The sequence below is a fragment of the Ornithodoros turicata genome, chromosome 1 (genome assembly GCF_037126465.1).
Source record: "Ornithodoros turicata isolate Travis chromosome 1, ASM3712646v1, whole genome shotgun sequence".
NCBI classification, from domain to species: Eukaryota; Metazoa; Arthropoda; class Arachnida; order Ixodida; family Argasidae; genus Ornithodoros; species Ornithodoros turicata.
The window spans coordinates 63,350,807-63,373,893 of NC_088201.1; the positions used below are offsets into that span (position 1 = coordinate 63,350,807).

Below are 23,087 nucleotides of genomic sequence, written 5' to 3' on the forward strand. Positions count from 1 at the left end.
ATTTTTCTGTGTATAAGCGCCGTTATACATTTTAAAAAAAATTCTCCGAAGAAGTCCTGCGCGTCATCTAATGTCATCATATGCGCGTCATCATCCTGCGCAGGACTTCTTCAGATAACTTTTTTAAATATATAACGGCGCTTATACACAGAAAAGTACGGTATTTCTATCAGTGCAAGTTACGAAATTTGGTGACGGAACAAACGATCTCGGAAAAAATGATTCCCGAGGGCTTAGAGCGGAAAAAACGGTCCCATGCGTAGGCATGGTTTGCTACGTTCAAACCCCTCCCGAAATCGTACATTTGGTAGCATGTTTGGGATAGGGAAACGAGGAATAAGCCCTTCTCTCCTATGTAAATTTCCCCCTGAACCCCTCCAGAAATATTTTTTCTGGCTACGCTATACTGCCGTGCCCGGCTTGGTTACCTTCGCAGAAAAAGTGGTACTCATTGTGCGTCATAGCAGTACTCCAGAGAAGGTTGAAAAGCTTTTAATGTGGCAAACGGATAAGTTATTCAATAAAAACATTAGGCACAGAGCCTACCAAATGTACCGAACGAAATATTAAACGCTGTAAGGATTCATATTTATTTGTATTCAGTTTTTGCCACATCTATATCTTATTTGCTTGAAAATTTGTTTCCTCATTTCAGCACATTTATTAATATTTTTAGTTCAGTTACCTTTTTCTCCTCTGTCGCATTCATTTAATATTGTGCATAGGAGCAAAGGAAATATCTAGGACACTCCTAATCTTCCCTCCTGGTTTTCGGGCCATATGACTATTTTGGCCTTCTGGGCATTTCGGCCTTCTGGACACCTTACCCTGCCCTGCTCATACAACCCGAATGTTCAAAAAGCCCAAATCTTTTTCGGGTCTTATGAACATTTGGGCGTTCTCATCACTTGGGCCTTATGCACACTCGGGCCATATGAGATGATACCAGGGAGAGCAAGGGAGAAGCGGGAATGGCTCGGGAAGAGCAAAGACGGGGAGGTAAGATTGGTATGTGCACGGCTGCAGAATTGTTTCCAAGTAGGGCGATTTTTTGGCGAGTTCTAACTTAAAAAAAGGTATTAAGAGCGGTTATATGTACGCAGCCCATCAGACTGAGAACACGATAAACATTCCGTTAAATGTTCCGTTGAAACAGTCAGCACTTCCAGCACGTCATGAAATATTATTTGCGCTGTTGCCTGTGTACCGCTGTCCGAGGCGTGTTACCCCATTACGGCTTCTCAAATTCAGCATTATGTATTCGATGCACGGCGATTTTCAAGTTTATCTTACTTCACAAAATAATATTATCATGGCTATGTGTAATTTTTGTACGTGTAACGTGTTTACTCCCATATTAGCTTCTGTGAAGTAGGGTAGGGTCCTGAGGCTACCAGGGGTAAACATCGCACATCATCATAACTTCTCTATCATTTATTTTTGTTGTTGTACGTGCTTCCGATTTTCGATATATATATATATTAACAAGAACAGACACAGAGAAACTCTTTCATTAAATGGAATACAATAATCACATGTATATTGCTCTCAGTCTATTCTTTTGCTCTTTTATTTTATCTTATGTTTCCAGCGATTTGAGCACACATTTGAATCACACATCACAGACACAACTGCTTGCTCACACCTGTCGCACTTAGTCTAAATTGTGACAGAAGACGAAAGTTCAGAACAGTCCTCTTGCGATTTGTAGTTGTTGATCGCAAAATTTTCCGAAGTTCAGCAGCAGGCACTTGTGTTGCCGTTCGGCAAACACTGATCCCCATTTTGCGTTTCTTCCCCTTTTTTATTTGGTCTAATAAATATATCCCCCCACCCATCTTGCCCGCGAAGACTAGTGAACGAGTTACTCTTCTTCTTGCAATCTGGAATGATATGCTTGGTTTAATAAACGAACAAAAGCTTTCCTTGTCGTATGAATTATTTTGAGTGACAAATACCCAGCGCTGTCACAGGTCGGCTTTCCTATTTTGCCCGGGGAAGCGGTGAAATTTCAGACACTTCCCCGTTTCGCTCGAGAGGAAGAACCACCTGAACGCACTCAGTGTAGCGAACCTCTGTCGGTTTTACACACACTCGAACTGCAGCCGAAAAGAGTCTCCCGGTGACCCGTGCCCAAGCACAACTTTCCAATCCGTTTACGCCACACAAAATGGTGCAAAATGATAAGGGTTGACCGACATTCGCGCATCAAGTGCTCAACGCGTGCAGAATGCTCCTCTGCTTGACAAAAACAGGACACTATTCCATGCAGAAACACAGAAAACAAGACATCCTTTTCAAGGTTTGCCTACATCCACTAAAGCCTGATGATGGCATTTGACACCGTACGAATAAAATACAGTAGTTATGCGCTGAATCAAATATGCATCATATTGTTGTCTTCAAATAAGTCCGCAGATGATGATCCAGAGGCTTAAAAGATTATTTGCCATGTGTGAGGCCATTCCATGCCAAATGTGAGGGTTGAAATGGGTTCACAGGTGATGGCTGTGCTGATTTTGAGCAGGTGGTGGTGGTCTTTGCCATTGTTTTGTTCATAAGCTGAGGTGATGAAAGGGCTCGCTGAGCATCACCGTTTAGTATACCCTCAGGACCATTCACAAGGCCGGTGAAGTTACATGCGGGTTGTCAGCGCAAATTGAATGGATAAAGGTTACGTTTGCGATTTGCTATAAAAGCACTTACACTTAAAATATATCGTAGAACGTGAAGAAAAAACAATGTACAAGTTTCCGGCGATGCAGAATCAAAAATAACAAAGACGGTTAAGAGCATCAACTGTTTACTATACAGGGTGTCCACGCTAAGTGTGAACAGGTTTTTTAAAAATATATAAAACACTTTTTCCAAGATGAAATCAATTGCAATATAGCATATATGCTGAAGGGCACTCCCTAGCAGGGCATTAGCAAAGTCCAAAGGCAATGTCTTTATTAACTTTCGTTAATTAACTTTTTAATTATAGAAGCTACAAAGTTGTCCCGATGAGAACATCTGTTCCTTTCGGTCACCTGATATCGTAGCCGTTTTCAGAACAAAAATCCGTTCGATAGATCGCCCGCAAAAAAATCGTGAAGGAACGCCATTTTTTTCTTTATTTGACATTGCCTTTGGACTTTGCTAATGCCCTGCTAGGGAGTGCCCTTCAGCATATATGCTATATTGCAATTGATTTCATCTTGGAAAAAGTGTTTTATATATTTTAAAAAAATCTGTTCACACTTAGCGTGGGCACCCTGTATACATAAAAAACAAGACTTTCGTGCAGTAGGCTGCACTTCTTCAGGTTTTCAGGTCTTCTTAAAATATACGCAGAACATCAAATAATGGTACGACCCCTGTTCTCAACTCCCCAGATGAAATTCTATTTGGCAGGTAACTGTTGTGGTATAGGAGGAGCATTTCCCCTCCCCCGTGTTAATTCCAAAAATCCGCCATGAGCGTTGCAATCTCCTGCCCCAGTCCGCCATAGAAAATTAAATACAGTCGACCCCCGTTTATCCGGACTTCATTTATCCGGATCCCGCGGTATCCGGACAAAAGGTACGGGAACAGATTTTCCTCCATGTATTTTGTTCTCGTCTATCCGGACTTCAGCTTCCGGACTCGGACAAGAATTCCAGGGAACGAAAGTCGAAAATTCTTGTAATCCAGCTTCAGTTATCCGGACTACCGTGAGTAAGAGGAGACGCTGACCCCACTTCGTCACCCTTTTCGCTGTTTTGGGGTTATTCCCGTCACACGTCGGGGACCTACATTCCTCCGTAGGGGAGACAACCGTGCACGATGACCCCCTTTTCTATTTGTGCGTCACGTTGACCAGTCGAGTCATTTGGAAATATCTCGAGCAACTGTCCGGTTCTAGAGGGGAAAACTCCAACCCGAGGGCCTGCTGCTTACGGCCCGTTGAGCTGCGATTCCTGATGCAGAGACTCACTGCGACTGCCGTAGATGATGCTGCGGTTTCTGACTACGTTGACGTTGATAAGGATGATGACGCGTGTGCAGCTATGACTGACGACGGTGTGTCTCCGATCATGTGCAGCAAGACGGTGCCGATGACGCCAGTGAGAAACAAGGCTCGGACATTGACACTTTGCGACCGCACTCACATTCTTCGAGCAGCGCAACAGCGTGGCTCAACTCAATGCAATTAGCAAAAGTTTGCAGGAATCGAGTGCCTACACTACTATGTAACAGCTGTCATTGACGAGATTTCTGTGGTTTAATTAAACCTTACTCTGTAGGACGTCTCTATTCGGTCGTTTCATTTATCCGGATGCCCCAGTATCCGGACGATTTCGCCGGGGACGGCACCGTCCGGATAAACGGGGGTCGACTGTATTTACAACAAAAATGTTGCAACGAAATACACGTACCGCGGCTAATTTCGCCTACACCGACATTCCAACGGTGGCAAGATCACATACAGGGTGTCCCAGAAAACGTGTCATTGAATTATAATAAAAAAACTACACCACCTAGAGTCATGCGGTTAATGGCATTTGTTCTTACTGGGTTTTTGCCACCTCCTCATGTGAATGTTGTGTAACGTAAGTTTAATTATGTAAATTTTTGCGAGCTTAAGTCGGAAATTTGCCTAGTAAAGGTCACTTTTTTACCCCACCAATGTGAAGAGCGTGTCTAATTTAGTCAAATTAATGATAATTGACAGTGATATTTACGAGCTTTACGAGGGGGGGGGGGGCGATTTCTGGGGAAATCATTTTAGGTACCCTAGCCTAGATGTGACAGGCAAGGTATCGGAAGGTGTATGGGAATACTAATTGGGCAAATTGAAATTTGTTTATCGTTACAAAATCCGGACTTGTCATCGTCCTGTTTTATGACAGTTGGTGTAGCGCGATATGCATAGCCGAAGAAAAAAATTAACAGGCACTGTGTCGAAAAACAGATTCGCGACTGGTGCAGCAATATCCAGCAATAGCAAAAGTTACAATTTTAAGACAAGAGACCAAAGAGAGAGAGAGAGAGAGAGAGAGAAAGCCTCGTGAAAATTAATTCTGTCTCATGATACCACGTGTTGCAGCGTCATGGGGAAATGGCTTTTCATTGCGAATCGCATTAAAGCTCAAGACAAGTTTGAGCCAGATATATCAGCGAGGTTGCGCCTGCACATGTATATGTTGAGGGGAACCCTGATAAAAACGCGTACGAGTGTTCAGAGCTCTGCGCGTGTTCGAACTCCAGCGGCGTCTAGCGAACTTCCGTCGCTTCCGTCACGCTTCCGCGTCAGCTCCTAGGGAGTATTCCCGCCCACAACGACACAGGCGGCACCGAGAAGTCCCCGCTTCAAGATGGCGGCCGCAAAGTTGCCCTCCCGTTTTGCGCCGCAGAGTTTTCATGTGGCAGTTTGCGTGTTTCTCGTTTTTTACTATGCCAGTGTGATAACGGTTACCGGTGAACCTTTGTCTCAAGGGAATGACATTGCTGTCGAAAGCCAAAACGCTCATATTGACAATGTACCTCGAGCAGCGCACGCCGACCTGTCGAGAGACAAGCAGAATGTGCTTGAGAGAGACGTGAACACCGTAAAACTAGCGGAAACCAAGGAGTGCGCGAGTGACTTGCGAGCATTGTGTGGACCTAGCACGCTCTCAAACAATTACGATGTCTTGGAATGCGTGCAGGACGACAAGGTAGGTAATTACTAATGAGCCTCGGAAATGTTGCGCATATCTTGTGCCGGTTTGTAGCCACAACACTCATGAGCACGGCTCACCTTGTGTGACTTGACGACATATCAGACCTCTTACACTGACAGGTGACGATTTAGTCGGAATGCGACCTTTAGTCATTGCAGCGGTAACGCAGTCAAATAGCGCGAGTCGGGTTTTTCGTGAACAGTCACGCCTGTCACGGAGCACGAACAGCTTCCAGATGGTTTGGATGAGAAAAGTGTCGTTCATTCACATCTGTAGTAACAGCGTCCCGTTTGCCTGTACTTCATTTTCTTCTGTCGGCTAACCAGAGTCGTCGTCGTGTAAGGTGGAAAAGGGGTTCCTGACACGTGTACCCACGTGACAATGCGTCAGTTTCATAATCTACGCACAGATGGATTTGTTAATAAAAGACCTGAACCGAATGTATGCTTCAGCTCTTCGCATTCCAATAGAATTCCATGGCACATGGTGTGAATATATGCTTGTCGCCACCTTCTTTATTTTTTCTGATGTTATTGCGCCAAGAAACATCAAACCTCCTTTATTGTGAAGCTTTTTTTTTTTTGTTGTTGTTATACTGTATACCATGTATCGGTACCCATACGTTGGGAAATATTGGAAAGCTTAGAAAAAAACACAAAAAAAACAGGGAGATTTGTTTCAATCTTGGTCACTGGTAAAAGTAAAACAATTGGCAAGGTTTAAACATCCAAATTTTGCACTAAACTTTTCCAATTAGACATCATCACTCAGAGTCTTCATAAAACTCCAGCTCGTTACCATCAACCATTCCTAGGTGATTGACTTTGGCGTCACCTTAAAATCAAGGCTGACATTCAAGAAAGGCAGTGCCATGTCCATGTTGCTGTCACTGTTAAGTTTTCCAAAACACAATGAAATCTGCAACGTAGGGTGTGCTTTTTCTCTGGTCAACATTGTTTTGACTGAAGGATGTGCTGTTCGACCATGATGCCGTAATAGTGGATTCTGATCTCATCAAAGGCTTATATATGCAGCTGGTTGTATGCTGCTTGAAGACCTTTTCTGTGTGCATTTGCTGTTTGCCATACGTGGGCATTTTTGCCACCTGATGACTGACCTTGTTCGGGCAGAATTTCTTTTGACAGTGATACGGTTTTCAGAAACAGCTATTGTTACTTGCTGTTTCGACAATTTTTGCTAATTCTGAGCAGCTTTGTTGGGTGAATGGTTTGGCATATAGCCTTTGAACATATCTGACAGATACTGTTATGCTCCCAGTCTTGTTAAAATTGGTTAAACAGTTCTGGAAAAGAATGTAAATTACAAGGACTTCAGATCATTCTGGAATACTCCATAGAGCAGCATCTCAACAACGTGGTAGCTTTGGTCACTTTGATTTCCAGTTTGGTGAACACTTAGTCATGATGCAATTCTCATAGAAACATAGACAAAAGTGAGCACAACAGCAGATTACACTCATGCAAAATAACGATAATGATAAAATGAGCAGTGTGCCAGGAGCATTTGTATACATCACTTGTGTTGATTCCTGATGAAGAATCATTTTTAAGTTAACCATGCTGTACTTTTCAGGAGAAAAAAACAAGTAATGACTGAAAAATGTGTATCTCTGTTTGATTCTGTGTTGTTCTCTGTCTGAACATTCTTTTTTCAGATGTGCTTGCTTGAGTCCTACGCAAATTTCCTCGTAATTTTTTCTTTCACTCAAAATTTTCCGGCCATGCACATAACACTGATCCAGTGCAACGTATGGCTTAAGCAGTGTTTGTTGTCTGGACATGTTTGATGTGTAAGGGCATCTTGTACGCTTCTCTTGGTGTTGGGTGTTGCTGATTCCCTGTGACCTTGGTAGAAAAATATCCGTCTTTGCTTGGCTGTCCCGTTCACATGCAACACATGTATACATTGCGTGCAGTTGTGGAGCTGAAGTGCGGGCAGACGAGAGAAAGAGACGACAAACACCTATAGCTCCGAAACTTCACATGATGAATACATGTGACCAATAGGCCCACTTTCCTATACTAGTAGACACATGTATACCTGTATATCCAAAACACATTGCATCCGAAAAAGTGCCGTAGCTCTGGGATGAAATGTGTATGATGAACTGATGCAACGGGATGGAACATCTTTGTAATATTTCAGGGCAATTAATTTTTAGTAGTTATACTCGATTAATGCAATTTTTATTCCAATCCATATATAATACTTTGAACATGACAACTAGTTAAACATTTTTGTGGTCGTGTCCCTTTTCTACACGTTTCACATGCTAGCACAAGATATGGCCTTGGTAAATGTGAGGTATCATTCCTGCGACAATTAAAGTGTGATGCTGAAGCACAGTTTTTACGCAAATTGTGAGGTACACTGTGAAGCACCGTTCAAGGAAATCTTTCTTTGTTTATGCGAAGCAAATGTGCAGCAGCAGTTCAAAAAGCAATTTAAATGCCTAGTTTCGCTTGTGTATGAAATGGGAACCATGACAGAGAAAACAGTCTTTGCATTTAATAAATGTCCCTGAAACAAGTATGGAACGTCCTTAACTACACAAATATTGTACTCTAGTTGCCTTCTAAAAGTGGCGCTTCTCTGTCACCAAAGCATGTCACGCCTCTTTCTAGTGCTTTTGGGACTTTGGAAGCCGCCACACTTACCAGCTGTGAGCTACAATTTAACTGCCTTATTCACAGACATCGAATAATGCCACCTAAATAGCCTTGAATGCGCAGCATCTCACTTGAGTGAGCGTAATAAAGTGTGTAGAAGAAGTGTACTAGTATTTTGATATGATGGAATGCATAGAAGACAGTTTTAACAAACCTGCTCTACACCTTCTAGAGCTCCTGTATTAGTATGTTCTTATTTATTGCTACACATTTGTGATATATGTGTTAGCAGGTGCAGCTTTCAGTCTGTCAGTAGTATTTATGGACATTGCTATTGACACGTTAGGTGTGTTTGAAACCGTAACAGCATGTGTGCACACTGCTACACGTACTTCAGTTTAGTAAAGGACAGGAAAACGTTCCAGAAATGTACATGACTGCTTCCCCACTACTTTTCAAGCTTGTATAAAGGGTGAATGCCATGTGTAGATAATATCACATAGATCCAGGCACGCTGGAAGGTGTACTCCATATTGGAAAGGCCTGAGCGTAGCTTTTTCAGGCGTTTTCCCTAGGGGATGCCATGTGGTAGACTTTTGTACATTGAAACAAATGTTAGAAAGTGAGTGAGTATATGTGGTAAAACGATCCCATGTTCAGTATGTCATGTGCAATAATTATGCAATGCAAACATGCATAATTTTGCACAAAAAGAAGGCTCAATGGCCGCTGGTGTCATGGTCAATTTGAAAGTGACTAAAATATAAACAAAAGTTATAATTGAAATCCTATGAAGCTGTACTACATGCACCATGGCAGACCAGTGGCAGATCCAGGGGGTATCGCCCGCCACCCCCAAAGCATTTGGTTAACGATTAGATTACCCCCCCTCCGTTACGTGTCTCTAGGAAGAACCCCCAACTCCCCAAAGTGAGGTTCTGGATCCGCACCTGTAGCAGACGGTAGCAAAATGTGTAGGTGACATGCTTAAAAATAATGGCTGCTTTATGACATCTTTGTAGCCTGAAAGGGCTAATAAGAATAACTTTTCAGTGATCTTAACGGTTAAATATGAAACGACTTCTCAGCCCTCAAGGCCACAAAACATGCTCAGTCTTTAAGCATCTCAGCTACAATCTTCAGTTGTTATCTTCTGCCTTTTTACTGAAATTCCAAATTGCTTTCAAATTTACTGTAATTGTGAAGACTAATGAACCTATTCTCAATGTGAAATTATACAGGGTGCTTTTTTGTCCTTTACTGAAAAAAAAAGAAAAGTGAGAACTGATGCCATTTCTGCAGGCCAGGTGGACATCCTGTGGGAAAGCGTATGTAGTTACTGGACGACTAGTTACCTAAAATTCACTAACTTTTTAATTAATGTTTTGGGAAAATGTAAGACAACAGACTTGACCTAAAACGGCTATCATACCTAGCGATCGTTTGTCCAAAGTTGGAGTACGCTTCGTCCATATGGGATCCGCACCAGCAATATCTCACTAATTCCATTGAAGCCGTTCAGAACCGTGCATCCAGATTCATACTCTCTAACTATGATTATCGTGCATCCACACCAAGCATGAAATCTGAACTTAATATTCCTAGCCTTTCAGACAGACGTGCAGTAGCACGATTGTGATTGTTGTACAAGATTTTCTTTCTTTGTCCATCACAGCCTGAATTCCTGATGTCTGCAGTACACATCTCATCACCACTAGACCACTGCTTCAAACTAAATCGCCCTCTCTGTCGAACATTAATATATGATACATATTTTGCTCCCCGCACCATAAGCGAGTGGAACTCGCTTCCCCAATCCATTGTCTCACAAACTTCCGTGACACACTTCAAGGAGGCATTGATTTCCTATCTTTCATCAGCACATCATCAACAAACTAATTTACAATACAATGCTCGCTAATCTGTGCATCAGCAATATTTTTTTTCGTTTTGTGTTTTCTTGTCGGGCTGTTGTCTGTGATTTCACACCACGGTCATTTTGTGTTTCGTTGCAGCTATTTACACATGTATTTTGTAAATACTCACTCCGTTCTGCAATGCCCTCATGTGAGGGCCCTGAACGTATAATAAACAAACAAACAAATAATCATCTGCCTGAAAATTCTGTTGTAGTCTGATGTGATAGGGGTGGTATTTGTCTGAGTGTAGGATCCTCATATCATTCGGCTTAGATGTTCCAGCGTGTCTTTCAAGGACGTGCAGACAGTAGTTTGAGTCTTGGGCAACTTCTTCGAGCATGCTCCTTTTGCTTGAGTCACTGGAAGCGTGTGGATGAGAGTGCTTCTGCTTTGTGGGTCGGAATTGACCATTCAAAGACAGCCACATCAAAGTTCTCCACATGGCCCGATCAGTGGGCACCCTACCACATGGTGCTCTTTCAGTGTGCAAGAAAAGATTTTTCTCAGAAACAGGCAGTATAGTGCTGCAGTTAGTTGATGTAAGCCTAGCATTGTGGTATGAACAAGCAGAGATCAGTAAGTTACTCAACAAAAAGAAACCCGTTGTAAGTTAAGTTACTGTGTAGAAAATGTAACTAAGTTACTAGTTATGAAAGTGACCTTGAAGTTTCTAAATTACTTTGGAAAAGTAACTAGTTACTTTCAAGTTACTTGCTACGTAATATGCACTTTTTAGTTCTTGACCTTCTTATTATTACCGTATTTTCCGGTGTATAACGCACCCCTAAAAATGTGCCAAATTTGAAAAAAAGGTTGTGCATGACATGCACCGTAGTGGTGCTACAAGCTTCTGTACTGCTACCAGTATACACAATAAACCAAGGTGGTGTATCATATATGCATATGCTATGTTTGAAACACATTTAGTCAAAGCCGTTAAACTCTGAATACAACAGAGTTGGTCTCATAGTATACTTCAGTTTCCTCTCTGCTTTTGGTTTCGCGTCCCTTCTCAACATTTGGGAGAAAGCCACAGCACACGCTGGAAGAGGCTAGAATTTGTATGTCACAGACCTGAAAAGGAACTCTGCAGGAAAATATTTCCTGGTATAACGTGCAGGACCTCTTCAGAGCACTTTTTACAGTATAATGCCTGCGTCATACACCGGAAAATAGGTAGTTAAGATCTTAATGTCACAATGGGTGGTTTAAGACGTATAATAGCTTTGATGCATCAGAATCATACCGGTCTCCGATATGGTGAAAGGTGCCCTACCTTGATGTGCTTCCTTATATTAATATTTGATTATTTTGACATCTGAATAATTTTATTTTAATGGAGAACAAAACAGTCATCGGAATTTTCAGTTCTATGAGTTGTCATCGTCTGTGCCCATTTCGTAGAACTCTGTGAAGTGTAGCATTTAATGTAGCTACATAGTGCCCTCCACCATTATAAAACCAATACAGGTCGCTAGGGTGAATGCCTCCCTAGTCACCGAACAGACGGCCAAACCGTAATTTGTGGTGTTCACCGCTCAACAACGGAACAGGATCAGATGCACTGTGTATGTTGAACCGGCGCGCACATGACTTTCTTCTCATTAGAGAGGGGAGATACAGCTTGTATGATATGTGCACTGGAATTGAACAAAAGGAATTTACCCCAAGTTCTTGTGACAAAGGAATTAGTTCCTGAAGAAGTTACTGGAAGTTAGAAGTAACGAGTTAAGCTAAAAGTAAAAAAAAAAAAAAAAAATCTCGGTTACAGTAAAGAGTTGTCCTCAACACTGTGAATGAGTATCACAACTGCAAAGTGGTGGTCATGTTACTGATAAGTTTGCCAATATGACATTATTTCTTGTCAATTTCAGCGGATGGAAGACAGCAGTCTGTCTGCAGAATGTCATCATGTGAGTATGTTTGCTTTGATATAATTCTTGTGCATGTGTAGCACGTCTTCAATTTAATTAGTAGTATGCCATACATGTACTAATGTATCGAGTCTTCGTAGCTCCTGTGGACATTCAAGAGGAACTTGACGCAGGACAACCGATTTAACAATGCAGCGGCAAAGCTATGTCCAAATCTACTTGCTGCGGTAAGTACACTTATACAATGTAGTAAGGCACTCTGCAAAATCAATAGCATTTACCAAAGAATTTGTGTAAAGCTAGAAATTTGACAAAAAGATGCATGGAGCACAATATTTCTTGGCGTTTTCTTCGGGTGTCTTTTTTAAGGAATTTCTTGGGGTGGGGGGTGACAGCAGTCGATGTGAAAAAAAAGATAGAGAGGGATAGAGAGAAGAGGAAACATTGAAGGATCTAAGTACTCAAATTTCTTATCGTTGACAGTACCTACACATGAGACTTCGCCAATGGAGAAATGAAATTTGTAGACCTATTGTGATTGCCATTGCTCCCCGCCTTGATCGGAACTAATTCATATACGGTCGACCAACGTTTATGCAGGCTTTACATATCCGGATCTCGCGCTATCGGGCCCAAAAATCATGGGGACAGATTTTAGTCCATCTATTTTAGCTTCATTTATCCGGGCCTCAGCTTCCAGATCCAGACAAGAATTTCCAGGAACCACTTTGGGAAAGTACCCAACAACCTGCCTCACTTATGTGGTCTTGGGTGAGAGTCCGTGTGCGACATACATTTTTTGCCAGCGGGGGTGACAAACTTGAGGGTAGAGCGAACTACTCCATACTATGCTTCAACGATTTCCCTCTTGCCCATTGTACCCATGCGGGGTGATGACCAGAACAGTTGTTTGAAGCTGCAGAGGAAGGAAGGACCTTCAGTCCGAAAGTAAGAAAGTCAGTCAAAAAGTCTGCCAGCAGAATTTAGGTCCCTTGATTTGGATGGCTGTGATGAAACGTGTGCCATCATTTCTGATGAAGACGACGTTGATGTTGTCAGTTGCAACGACGACAGCCGTGAATCAGATGACAACACTGAAGAAGCACGTGTGGTGACCCTCCAAGAGGCCCGAAATGCACCTGGAGCTGCTGTGGTGCTTTTTGAGCAAAAGAGTTCCTAAAAATGTTCCCCTGAAGTTAGTGCCATAACTGAGAGCTTAGGAGAGCTTGGTGCTTTAGTAGTCTTGCACAAATGAGTATGGGCAGTTTCACATGCATTAGGAAGTAAATACGGGCCTCGTGGACAGCTCAAAATATCATATTTCACTGATCCGGATGCCCCGCTATCCGGACATTTTTGCTGGGAACGGTCAAGTCCGGATAAACGGGGGTAGGGTGTACTAATTCTAACCTGAATGCACATACAGAGAGATGTATGTATGCCATGTACAGGGCAACTACACCATTACATTTCTAAATGTCATAACATGGGTCTTGTTCTGTGCTAAGGCTATCCCTTGGCAGTTGAACGTGGTGAGATGTTGCAAGATGCATGAGAAAATAATGACTCTTTACACAGTTGCACTGTTCTTTACCTAACTCGTAGCCCAAAGCACAAGTTTATTCAGTTCCTGCTATTTATACCAATTCTGTACCAATCTTAATCCCTCCCTGTGATATTTGCCTTGCTTCTACTGAGTCTTCTATAGCTTACCTGAATGACTTCCCAAAATACATGCTACATGCCTTGCAGTATATCAGTGCAATAACTGTGCTAATTAAATAGGTGTCTCGTTATGAGAACAGAAGTTAAAAGTTTGGCAATTTCAGTGTGCACCTGCACAATATTTCCCCAAGAGGAAACAATAACAAAGTAGTAAATACATGTATTTTGAGTACCAAAGTTCCTCTTCCCCAAAATGCAGCAGATACAATTGAAATATCCCAAAAATGTCACATTGGGAAAATTGAGATGACAAAATACAAAATCAAGAAACCTCTCCTTGACAATGAAGAACAGCTCCAATCCTCAGTAACTGCATGGCTCTTCAGCTTGACTACATAGTTTATAGCCCCCAAATTTTACTTTTCCTCTGTGCTCCATGCAAAATGTGTCAGTTTAATTAGCCAGTATTCGTACATAAAGAGTCCATTGGGATGAAACAATTGAGGTAAAATACACCTTTGTAATTCTCAGTTACAGTTGACATATGTACATCATGCTGTTCCCTGTTCAATTAGTTTGGACATAAATGTTAGGTATTTGTTATAGTTAAAAATGATATTTTGACATACAAATGTATGTTTTAGTGTGTGAAATGGTTCTTGTCTGCCTTAGAGCTTATGGGGACTTCAGTATAATTAGATTTTTCTGCTAAACAAAAACATATAGTCAAACAAAGTTAGGAGCACATATAATGTATCCTTGCACAGGAGATAAAGTTGTTTGGAGCACCTAGAAATCCATTGCAATATGTATATTTTCTTCCTTGTGTATTACTCAAGCATCCTGAGTGCCAACCTGGAGGTAGAGGTCAAATGCTGGCCTGTCTGATGGACCATGCTGACAATGCAAGTGATACAGCATGCCGAACGTTCCTCAATCACATGGAAGTGCTGGTGTTCAGCGACTATCGCCTCATCTACAAGTTTACTGAAGAGTGTGATGCTGATATTCAAAAATTCCACTGTGGACGTCTTGCAAAGACCTCCTCGGTATGTTGCCTTACTGTACCTGCTGATTTTGCATTCTATTTGTCTCAAGCCCATTCATACCGTATTTTTATAGCAAGATTCTGACAGTGAGTCGTAACATGCTTCTACCTTCATATTTTCTCTATTCCAGATTATGTACAATCTCTAATCACATTTTTGAGGCAGCTTCGCTTTGTATTACCAGGAAATTTAAATAGTGATTTGTAGTTACTTCTTATTTATTTTGATTTACTTTAATAGTGCATGGAAAGGGTCATTATGTTGGTGAATTGGACCAAGACCTCATCGCCCACATTCTACAGGGCTTTCTGGCCTTGTCCACTTTTGTCATTCACACAGGATCCTGGAATTGAAGTTTAGAAACAAGTTTGAACAATTAATGGAAGTATGCCAGATAAAATGCAGAGGCCCATAGTAATACGAAAGTGAAGAATCACTATTGTGCACAAGGGTCTTTTTAAAATGACACTTTGCTTCCTTTCTACGCCAGTGAAAGTGCTCTGCTGATCTGACGTCCGCTGAACACGCCGGAAGGCGCTGGCAGAGATTGCTGCCACTGCACGCACTCTTATAAGCTAATCTTCTCGGGAATTGCGCGCCCCTCCAAAAGAAATATTTTGCGTGACAGTTCCTGGAGGTAGTACGTTCATATTGCCCAGAGAGAGGAAAAAAAAATGTTCAAGGTGCCCCTTATGCTAAGCCTGCACAAGGGAATGAGGCTAAACGTAGGTGGTGGTTGGAAAAGTAAATACCTCTAGTTCCAATAGTACCATATGGGTAACAATGGGTGCCAAATAAAACCTTCTTTTCAGGAGCCCCACTCTCAAGGGCAGACGATTGAGTGTTTGGAGAGTGTGAGCAACCACCTGCAGGAGGCCTGTCGTGCAGAGATCCTACGAGTGGCACGACTGCAAGGAGAAGACTTCCATTTGGACCGTCCCCTGTTCTTTGCGTGTCGTGATGATCGAGACAGATTCTGCGCAGACGTCCCTTCGGGAGAGGGCAGGGTGTACAAGTGCCTGTTTAGGCATCGTACACACAGGGACATGAGTGCAGCGGTGAGTAAATACATGTTGAGTTTCTGATGAATCGTGAAGCATGTTGGAGCTCCCAGATTGGGTTAAAAGAGTATGTCTGTGTAAATATTCAGAGCTTTGAATGTGAACGAAATATTGAGATTGGTACACTGGTACTGTCAATTATTAAGAGGTTATTTCATCATAACAAGGGACCATCCATCCATGATGCTTAAGCTTATAAATGTGACAGGGGACTGGTCAAGGGCGTCAAGTGTTTGGGGGACTTGTGCAGATCTGTTGTTCATTCTAATATATTTTTACTAGTATCTGCTGCGGAGTAGTCAAAAGTATGAATTTGGGTAGTTAACCTGCTCAGCTAGGCATGCCATTAGAATGTCATTGCTTTGCATTTGTGAAGGATATCATTTTTAGTTTTGAGTACACACATGAGCTGGGACAGAACAGTCATTGTCCTAATATAGATTGCTGGTAGGCAGTAGCGTAGCCAGAAAAATATTTGTCATCTTGCCCATTGAAGCGCTTGCACACAAGACTTCGATATGAAAGTGCTCGCTCACGTGTTGTGAAAAATCGAGAATTACATTTTTATTGCAAAAACATAGGTAGGAGACACTTTCAAGAGCCATAGCCTCCAAGAGTAGTGAAGTGATAATGCATTGCACTTAACAGTTCATAACTGACTGGGCTAGGTGCATGCCGACCATCTGATTTCAATGACGCTAGCTCGCAAAGAAGTAATGGAGGTTGCTCTCTCTCCACATTATTCTCTCGCCCCTTAAGACTTTTCACGATTTTTTGATACTTGCACATTTCTTATCTTCGTAATTTCTGGGGAAAGGGGATAAACCACTTGTTGAATAGATATGGAAAATGTATTTGCCAATGCACAGTTTGAGCAAACAGTAAATGAATGGTGTCTATCCTTCTTGAAATTAGAATCAGTCAAGCCTTGTTACAGCAAAACAAGACGAAACGAAATTCGTGATACAGTGAAGTAATTTACATTCCCCATCACAGAACAATGCATTTTAACTCCTGCTAGAATGAAAGAGTTTAAGCCAGCACCTTGGTACAATGATAGAAAAATTCCCCAAACAGCATTTGCTCTGTTCCTAACATTTGCCCCAAGGTCAAGGAAATGAACAGAGGCGCAAATGTGTGCCACTTGTTATAATGAGGACGACGGTAGTGCAGCATTTCAGCTATTGGCTGCTCATACAGTTTATTTCGTCATTGTCGCTATTTTGAGCCTCCCAGTTGCAGTGCTAGTATTTGGTCAACCCCTTCAGTCATCCTCCATCGGCAAAGCAAAAGACCTCCGCCGTCTGTAAAGTGAAAGTTGGGACGATCACAACCGATCAGGCTTGCGTTGCTCGTGCCTAGTGTCGTCAGCTAGCTGGCACTGTACCTGGAGAGGTAGGGCGGCCAAGAAGGCACTGCCATGTCGTGGAGTTCTGTTTCCATTGCAGTATGGGTGATGCGCACAGCCTGCACGACGGCTCACCTGTTCCTATCCTCTACTGTGACCAAGAGGAGTGTTCGTACTATCCCGAAACATAACACATTACACATGAGGCGTTCCAGCCAGGAAAAATTCTGCAACCGTATCATCGAGATTCTGTTGTATATACATGTTGCTTGCCTCTTCACAATTTATGACATAAGTCTTTTTAGATTTTGTCAATTTTAGTATGAAATATTCAATAGAATGAAAGCAATTGTGATCCCTGTGAATTTCGTTATATCATGGTTTGACTGTACTTATCTGAGTGTTATGGAATATGTAGCTTGCTACCGGGCTTTAAAAAAATTATACAAACTGATGTTGTCATTTATGAATGATCCTGAAGCACTGCTATCCCTCTGCAGTGTCAAGAGAAGTTACTTCAGCGGGAAAAGCTCACAATGCAAGACTACAGAGTGAACCGCGGTCTGTCTCGCGCCTGTCGTGATGATATAAGGATGTACCACTGCAGAGACGATACGTCGCAGCGCAGGGAATTTCGGCTTGCTCAGATTCTCCTGTGCCTAGAAAATGCGCTTCACAAAGGTACACCATTTTCCAGCTTTATGGATTATTGTTTGTGCAAAACAGTGTATCTTTTCCGTTTTAGACTACCCAGTAGCGGCAGAGTGTCATGCTGAAATGCTGGAGCATCGGCGTTACCTAATGGAGCAGTATCAGCTAACTCCTGACTTGGCAACTGCATGCGAGGGTGACATTACAAATTTTTGCCAACGGAGACTCGAGCAGGGCGGCAAGACCCTTCACTGCCTCATGAGGCATGCGCGACCTTCTCCTAAGAATGGAATGAGCCACATCTCGGACAAGTGTCGCAGAGAGGTATTGCAGGATCCATCTGTAGTTTGTAGCCTACCGTGTTTACTCGAATCTAGGCTGGTCCCGGTTCTAGGCTGACCCCCGGAAATCCGATGGTGGGGAAAAAAAAAAGAAACTTCCTCGATTGCAAGCTCATCTGCACAAAGTTACGAACAAACGCAAACAAACACGCATACGTTATCGATATTCGGCATGTTGCTTATCATCGTCGTCACTGCTACCGTCACTGGACTCCTTGTTGCTGTCCTCCTCCCGCAGCGCACTGTCTTGGGATCTGTGCAACGTGTTGGAAATTGAACACTTAAAAAAATGATTGTATGATCAGCTCTGCGGGAATCTCGTGCCAAGCTGCCACTACCCAGTTCGCAAGTTGGCTTAACGGCGTGTTTTTTTCCTTCAGCGGCACATGTTCTTTTCATTGATGCCGAATTCTCGCTGTGGCTGAAGGTTTGATGTTTGCTCGGCAGCGAGAATGACTTTGCGTTTGAATGCCGCAGTGTTGTGGCATCGCTTGACTGGTGCCATGTCGTCGCGAACACGTTGCACGTTGGAAGCGCAATAATGACTGGCAGCGTGTGCTGTGCGTGGAGATGGCGAAACCGGGTGGAAGCGGACGGAGTAGCGCTGACTGCGTCCTCAAATCAAAGCCGGACCCATGCTTTTGTACCCAGAAACTTTGAAAAAAGTATCTGCCTAGAATCGAATAAATGCGGTAATTTGTCTGTTTGCTCTTGAGCAGGGAGTAGCATCCTAGGTTTCACTTAGAAACTAATCCTGTACTGTGTATATGTAGGGCCTTGTGTTTTAGAGTTTTATGTTTTTTTGAAAATCTGGTTTTAGTTTTGGGAGTCGTAACATCGGGTAAAATCAGGTGGAAGAGCGCATTTTTGTGTGGAAAATAAAAAAAAGCGTTTCTCGCATTTTAGATGAACACAAGATGTGGAACAGCCATGCTGAATGTGCAGTGCTTAGCATTCTCCCGTGCCCATATTGTGGCTGAATTGCCACTTTGCCAAGTTAGTTTTCGGAGGTTTTCTGGTTTTACCCCAAGTGACAATGATGCAGATCGTGCGGTAAAAACGGGTTTTACAGGGTTTAACCCTAAAACACAAGGCCCTGTTGTATGCCGGTGTGTAATAGTGCATGCAAACCTGAAGCGATATATGTTAATATGAAACTTGCAGTGGGACCAAAGCCACTGTGACTGCGGAAAGTAACACAAAGGTGTGATGTGGAAAGCCCCACGGGTGACAAGGCACTATCAGCTTGGAAGCAACATACGAGCAGAGGGGAGGAAAGAGGGAATGTAGAGAGTACGATTTTTTTTGTCTTGTGAAAGCACAGTACAATACTGAACAAAGTCACCATGCGCACCGGGAAAATACTTGGTTTGACGAGGACCTCTGCTACGAGATTTAGTTGCACCGGAAACATCAAATTCTGGACTTCTGGACAATGCCAGAAGGTTGTCAAAACAAGTTTGTACGGGTCCCGACAAAAGTTTACGGAACATGCGAGCGGTGCACTTTCTCCTCGGTGCGACACCCTTCTAGCTTGCGGAAATGGGCTCGTTTACTCGTTCAGAGGGGTAGCAAGTGCGCTGGTAGCAACACACTGCGGTAGTTTTGGTATGGCTTGAATGTGCTCGAAAGATGGTTTGAATTGGTGTCTCTGCAGGGCTCACTCCTCCACCCCTCTGAACGAGTGAACAAGCATGCTTCCGCTTACCGCTGGGGTGTCGCTTTTGTTGGAGCCTGTACAAACATGCTAAATTCAGCTGCACAAAAGTGTCTGCATCCACGTCCGAGCAAAAGAAAGTACATGTATGCAATAACAGGCTCTGCAATACTAAATTGTGTTTCGTGAAAGAAAGTATTTTTGTGATATCTTTATTCAAATATACTAAGAATATACAGTCAAACTCCTTTATAAAGAACTTCAGGAGACCGCGGAAAATCTTCGTTGTAAAGGTAACTTCGTTAAAACTGATGTTTCAAAGGAAAAACTAAAATGCTAGCAATCTTGTTTATTGGTAGAATTTTGTTGCTCCGATAAAGATGCACCTCAGACATTCAACCTACAATAGACCTGGAACCTTATCTCTGTTTTGACTTATTTACCCCCCTCGCAACAATAAGCCGCGAAGCTGTGTGACGAAAACAGCGACCAGAACACGTGGAGGGAACATATGAGGACAGCTTCTGGCAATATTACACGTTACCATTCCGCAAGTCGGCTTCACCTAACACCTGTATGCTTTAGGAGAAGCTCGCTTTACGAGCGCACGACTGGTGGAAAGCCTGCTGGGCCTTTTGATTCATCTCGTGAATTTCGGCAGCATGGGTAAAAAACGAAGACACAAAAGCGTTACGACCGGCCTCTTTCACTGACAGTAATGGAAAATGACCAGTCAGTGTCTATTCTCTTGTCTCAATTTTTATTTTGGTTCAATCATTTCGATACAAATTTTTTCTGCGACTGTCCTTGCGTTTGCTGATGCGGATAGGAGGACGCGGAGGGCAGGCACTTCCCAAGCCTCTGCTCTCGCCTAAGAGATGGTGCAGCGTTACCGTTGTTTCGCGTGTCAGTTCTCGTACGATCTGTACAGTCTCCCCCAAAAAGCAGGTCACACAAGCGAGGTCCACGAATCCCGACTGTGCCCCACCCACGTGAAGAAGTCATTCTGTTGGACAAATGCCAGGAGGATGAACACCTGTTCTCTCTCCCCGCCTTTTATGACCCCCGCGGAACAGTCATCCGTCATCATCAACAGCTCGCACCGCGTGCTCCGTCGGAATGAGAAACGCTCTCAAAAAGTTCGCAATTCAACATTTGCTTGCAAAACTTTGTTGTAAAGGGCGCGAATTTTGCCCTCCCGACTTCAAAATCACTTCGTTATTTTGGTACGTTCGTTATAAAGGAATTCATTATAAATGTCCGAAGTATGCATTAAATCCTATGGGCACCTGACCAGACCGTGAAAACGTTCGTTATAACAGTCTTTTCATTACAAAGGCGTTCGTTGTAAAGGAGTTTGACTGTACTAAACATATGAGGAGTGAACATTGTTTGTTTCATTTACCACTCTTCATACACACTCCAAAACTGTTCGCAATCTGCGGAAATGGAACTTGTGGCTTCACTAAGCCAAAAATGATGTGACAGCGGGATTGACTTTCAAAAACGGGGCTGTCTCGGCCAAAATGGGACTTCTGGTCACCCTAAACATGGTTTCCAAAACCGATATGTTCACCGAGAGTAAATAGTGGTTACTATCCCTTCAAGAAGCAGATTACTTCCCCCATCGGAACATCCATACTTCCTGCCCCTGTGATTTTACGGTACAGAACAGATTACATAGTGTAGAGCGTCCAGGGATAAACCTTAGAGTTGTTCCTTTGCCTCCTGCAGTGTCTACTTACCTTTCAATGGTCAAACTTTCCACAAAGTTACACGAGGAAATTGATGTAGCGTAAATAAATATTCAGCACAAGGACACAAAGGAAAATTTCCAGCTCCGCAGTCACGTAAACATTGATGCTCTGTGTCATTATGGATGCTAGAAGAACCCTGATCTTGAGAAACACAGAAAAGATGACACAATAAGAAGGCTCTCGCATTATGTTTTCCTTGAGAACCGGATGCTACGCCAGTAGCAAAGATATTCGGGATCAGCGCTTATTTCAACCCTCATGTGCGCAGGTCGAGTTGGTATTGAAAGAGGTTGGTATCGGAGAGGACTGGAGAGTTGACCCGGTGCTGCAGGAATCGTGCCAACGAGATGTAGAATACCTCTGCCGAGGAGTTAAGCCAGGGCGAGGCAGGTAAGTCACGGTGTGGATGCTTATCATGTCATACTGTATAAGTAGTAATTTATGCATCGAACTAACATTCGTGAAATTAGCGAGCACTGTTTTCTTCTCGAATTTAAAGCTCCGCAAAATATTCTAACCAATGACCGAAAAATACGACAACGAAATATCTAAGGAATAACGCCCAAGACAGTGAGGTAACTTACGTATGCGGTTAATTGCATTATTACACTGCATTACCTCATAAAGTGTTCTTCTCTGTTGCAAGAGTAGCTCAGCCTTCATGAACCCCCGCGTGGACGTCCGCATTCCATGACTCCAGTTCCTTGTAAGCCTGAATCATCCAACCAGTGTATTTGAGTTGGAGCACGCTGGCCCACATATCAGCCTTTGCAAAAGTTAGATTCACTATTGTATGCCAATCGTACCTGCTCCTCATACAAGATACCAGCCGAGTAAGGACACCGTAATCGCAGCTCTGAGTCCGAAGGACTATAGAGGAAGATAAATGGAACGAGTTACTGCCCAGTTGTGATACCTATTGTTAACTTCGTCCAGGAAGTTCAAGGGGAAGAGCTCCTAGGACGCTTGGTGTAGGACCGAAAGTCGCGATACCGCTAATTTAAGGTTCCACGAATTATTGCCTTGACCCTGACCACTCACAACTTCGCAAATTATTGAGCCCACGAGTTTAACCACTTATACATAGGGAGTGACTTTTTCGGGCTAAACCCGATTTCTTCCTGAATTCCAGTCACTATGAAATCCTCAAGTGACGTTTCCACTGAAGACGAACAAAGGTCGCCACGTGTGTCAGAAATACACCCATGTGCGTCAACACTGTCTATGCCTTCGGGGATTACCGCTGGAAGGTCACGATCTCGCAAAAACAACAAGAAAAAGAACAAAAAAGAACAAAAAAGAGAGATTAGGAAAGGACTTAATAGACAAGAGGAGAAACAAAAACACCCGATAACACCCGAAGGCACAATTATCGCCCGATTTCTCCCCGAATTAGAGATTTAAAAATAGCGCCCGATTTTTACCCCCCGAATCTGAGAAAGGCATTT

The 23,087-nt window shown here is 42.9% G+C and overlaps 1 protein-coding gene across 1 annotated transcript in view; it reads left to right on the top strand.

Moving 5' to 3' along the window:
• The first annotated feature begins 5,141 nt into the window (after positions 1-5,141).
• Positions 5,142-23,087, top strand: part of LOC135378316 (Golgi apparatus protein 1-like) — a 41,321-nt gene continuing 23,375 nt past the window's right edge. Inside the window, exons 1-8 of the mRNA XM_064611319.1 lie at positions 5,142-5,681; positions 12,111-12,149; positions 12,251-12,337; positions 14,615-14,824; positions 15,637-15,882; positions 17,734-17,914; positions 17,979-18,208; positions 21,908-22,029. Coding sequence (XP_064467389.1) covers positions 5,340-5,681; positions 12,111-12,149; positions 12,251-12,337; positions 14,615-14,824; positions 15,637-15,882; positions 17,734-17,914; positions 17,979-18,208; positions 21,908-22,029 — 1,457 coding nt within the window. The 5' untranslated portion in view covers positions 5,142-5,339. The remainder of the gene's footprint in view (positions 5,682-12,110; positions 12,150-12,250; positions 12,338-14,614; positions 14,825-15,636; positions 15,883-17,733; positions 17,915-17,978; positions 18,209-21,907; positions 22,030-23,087) is intronic.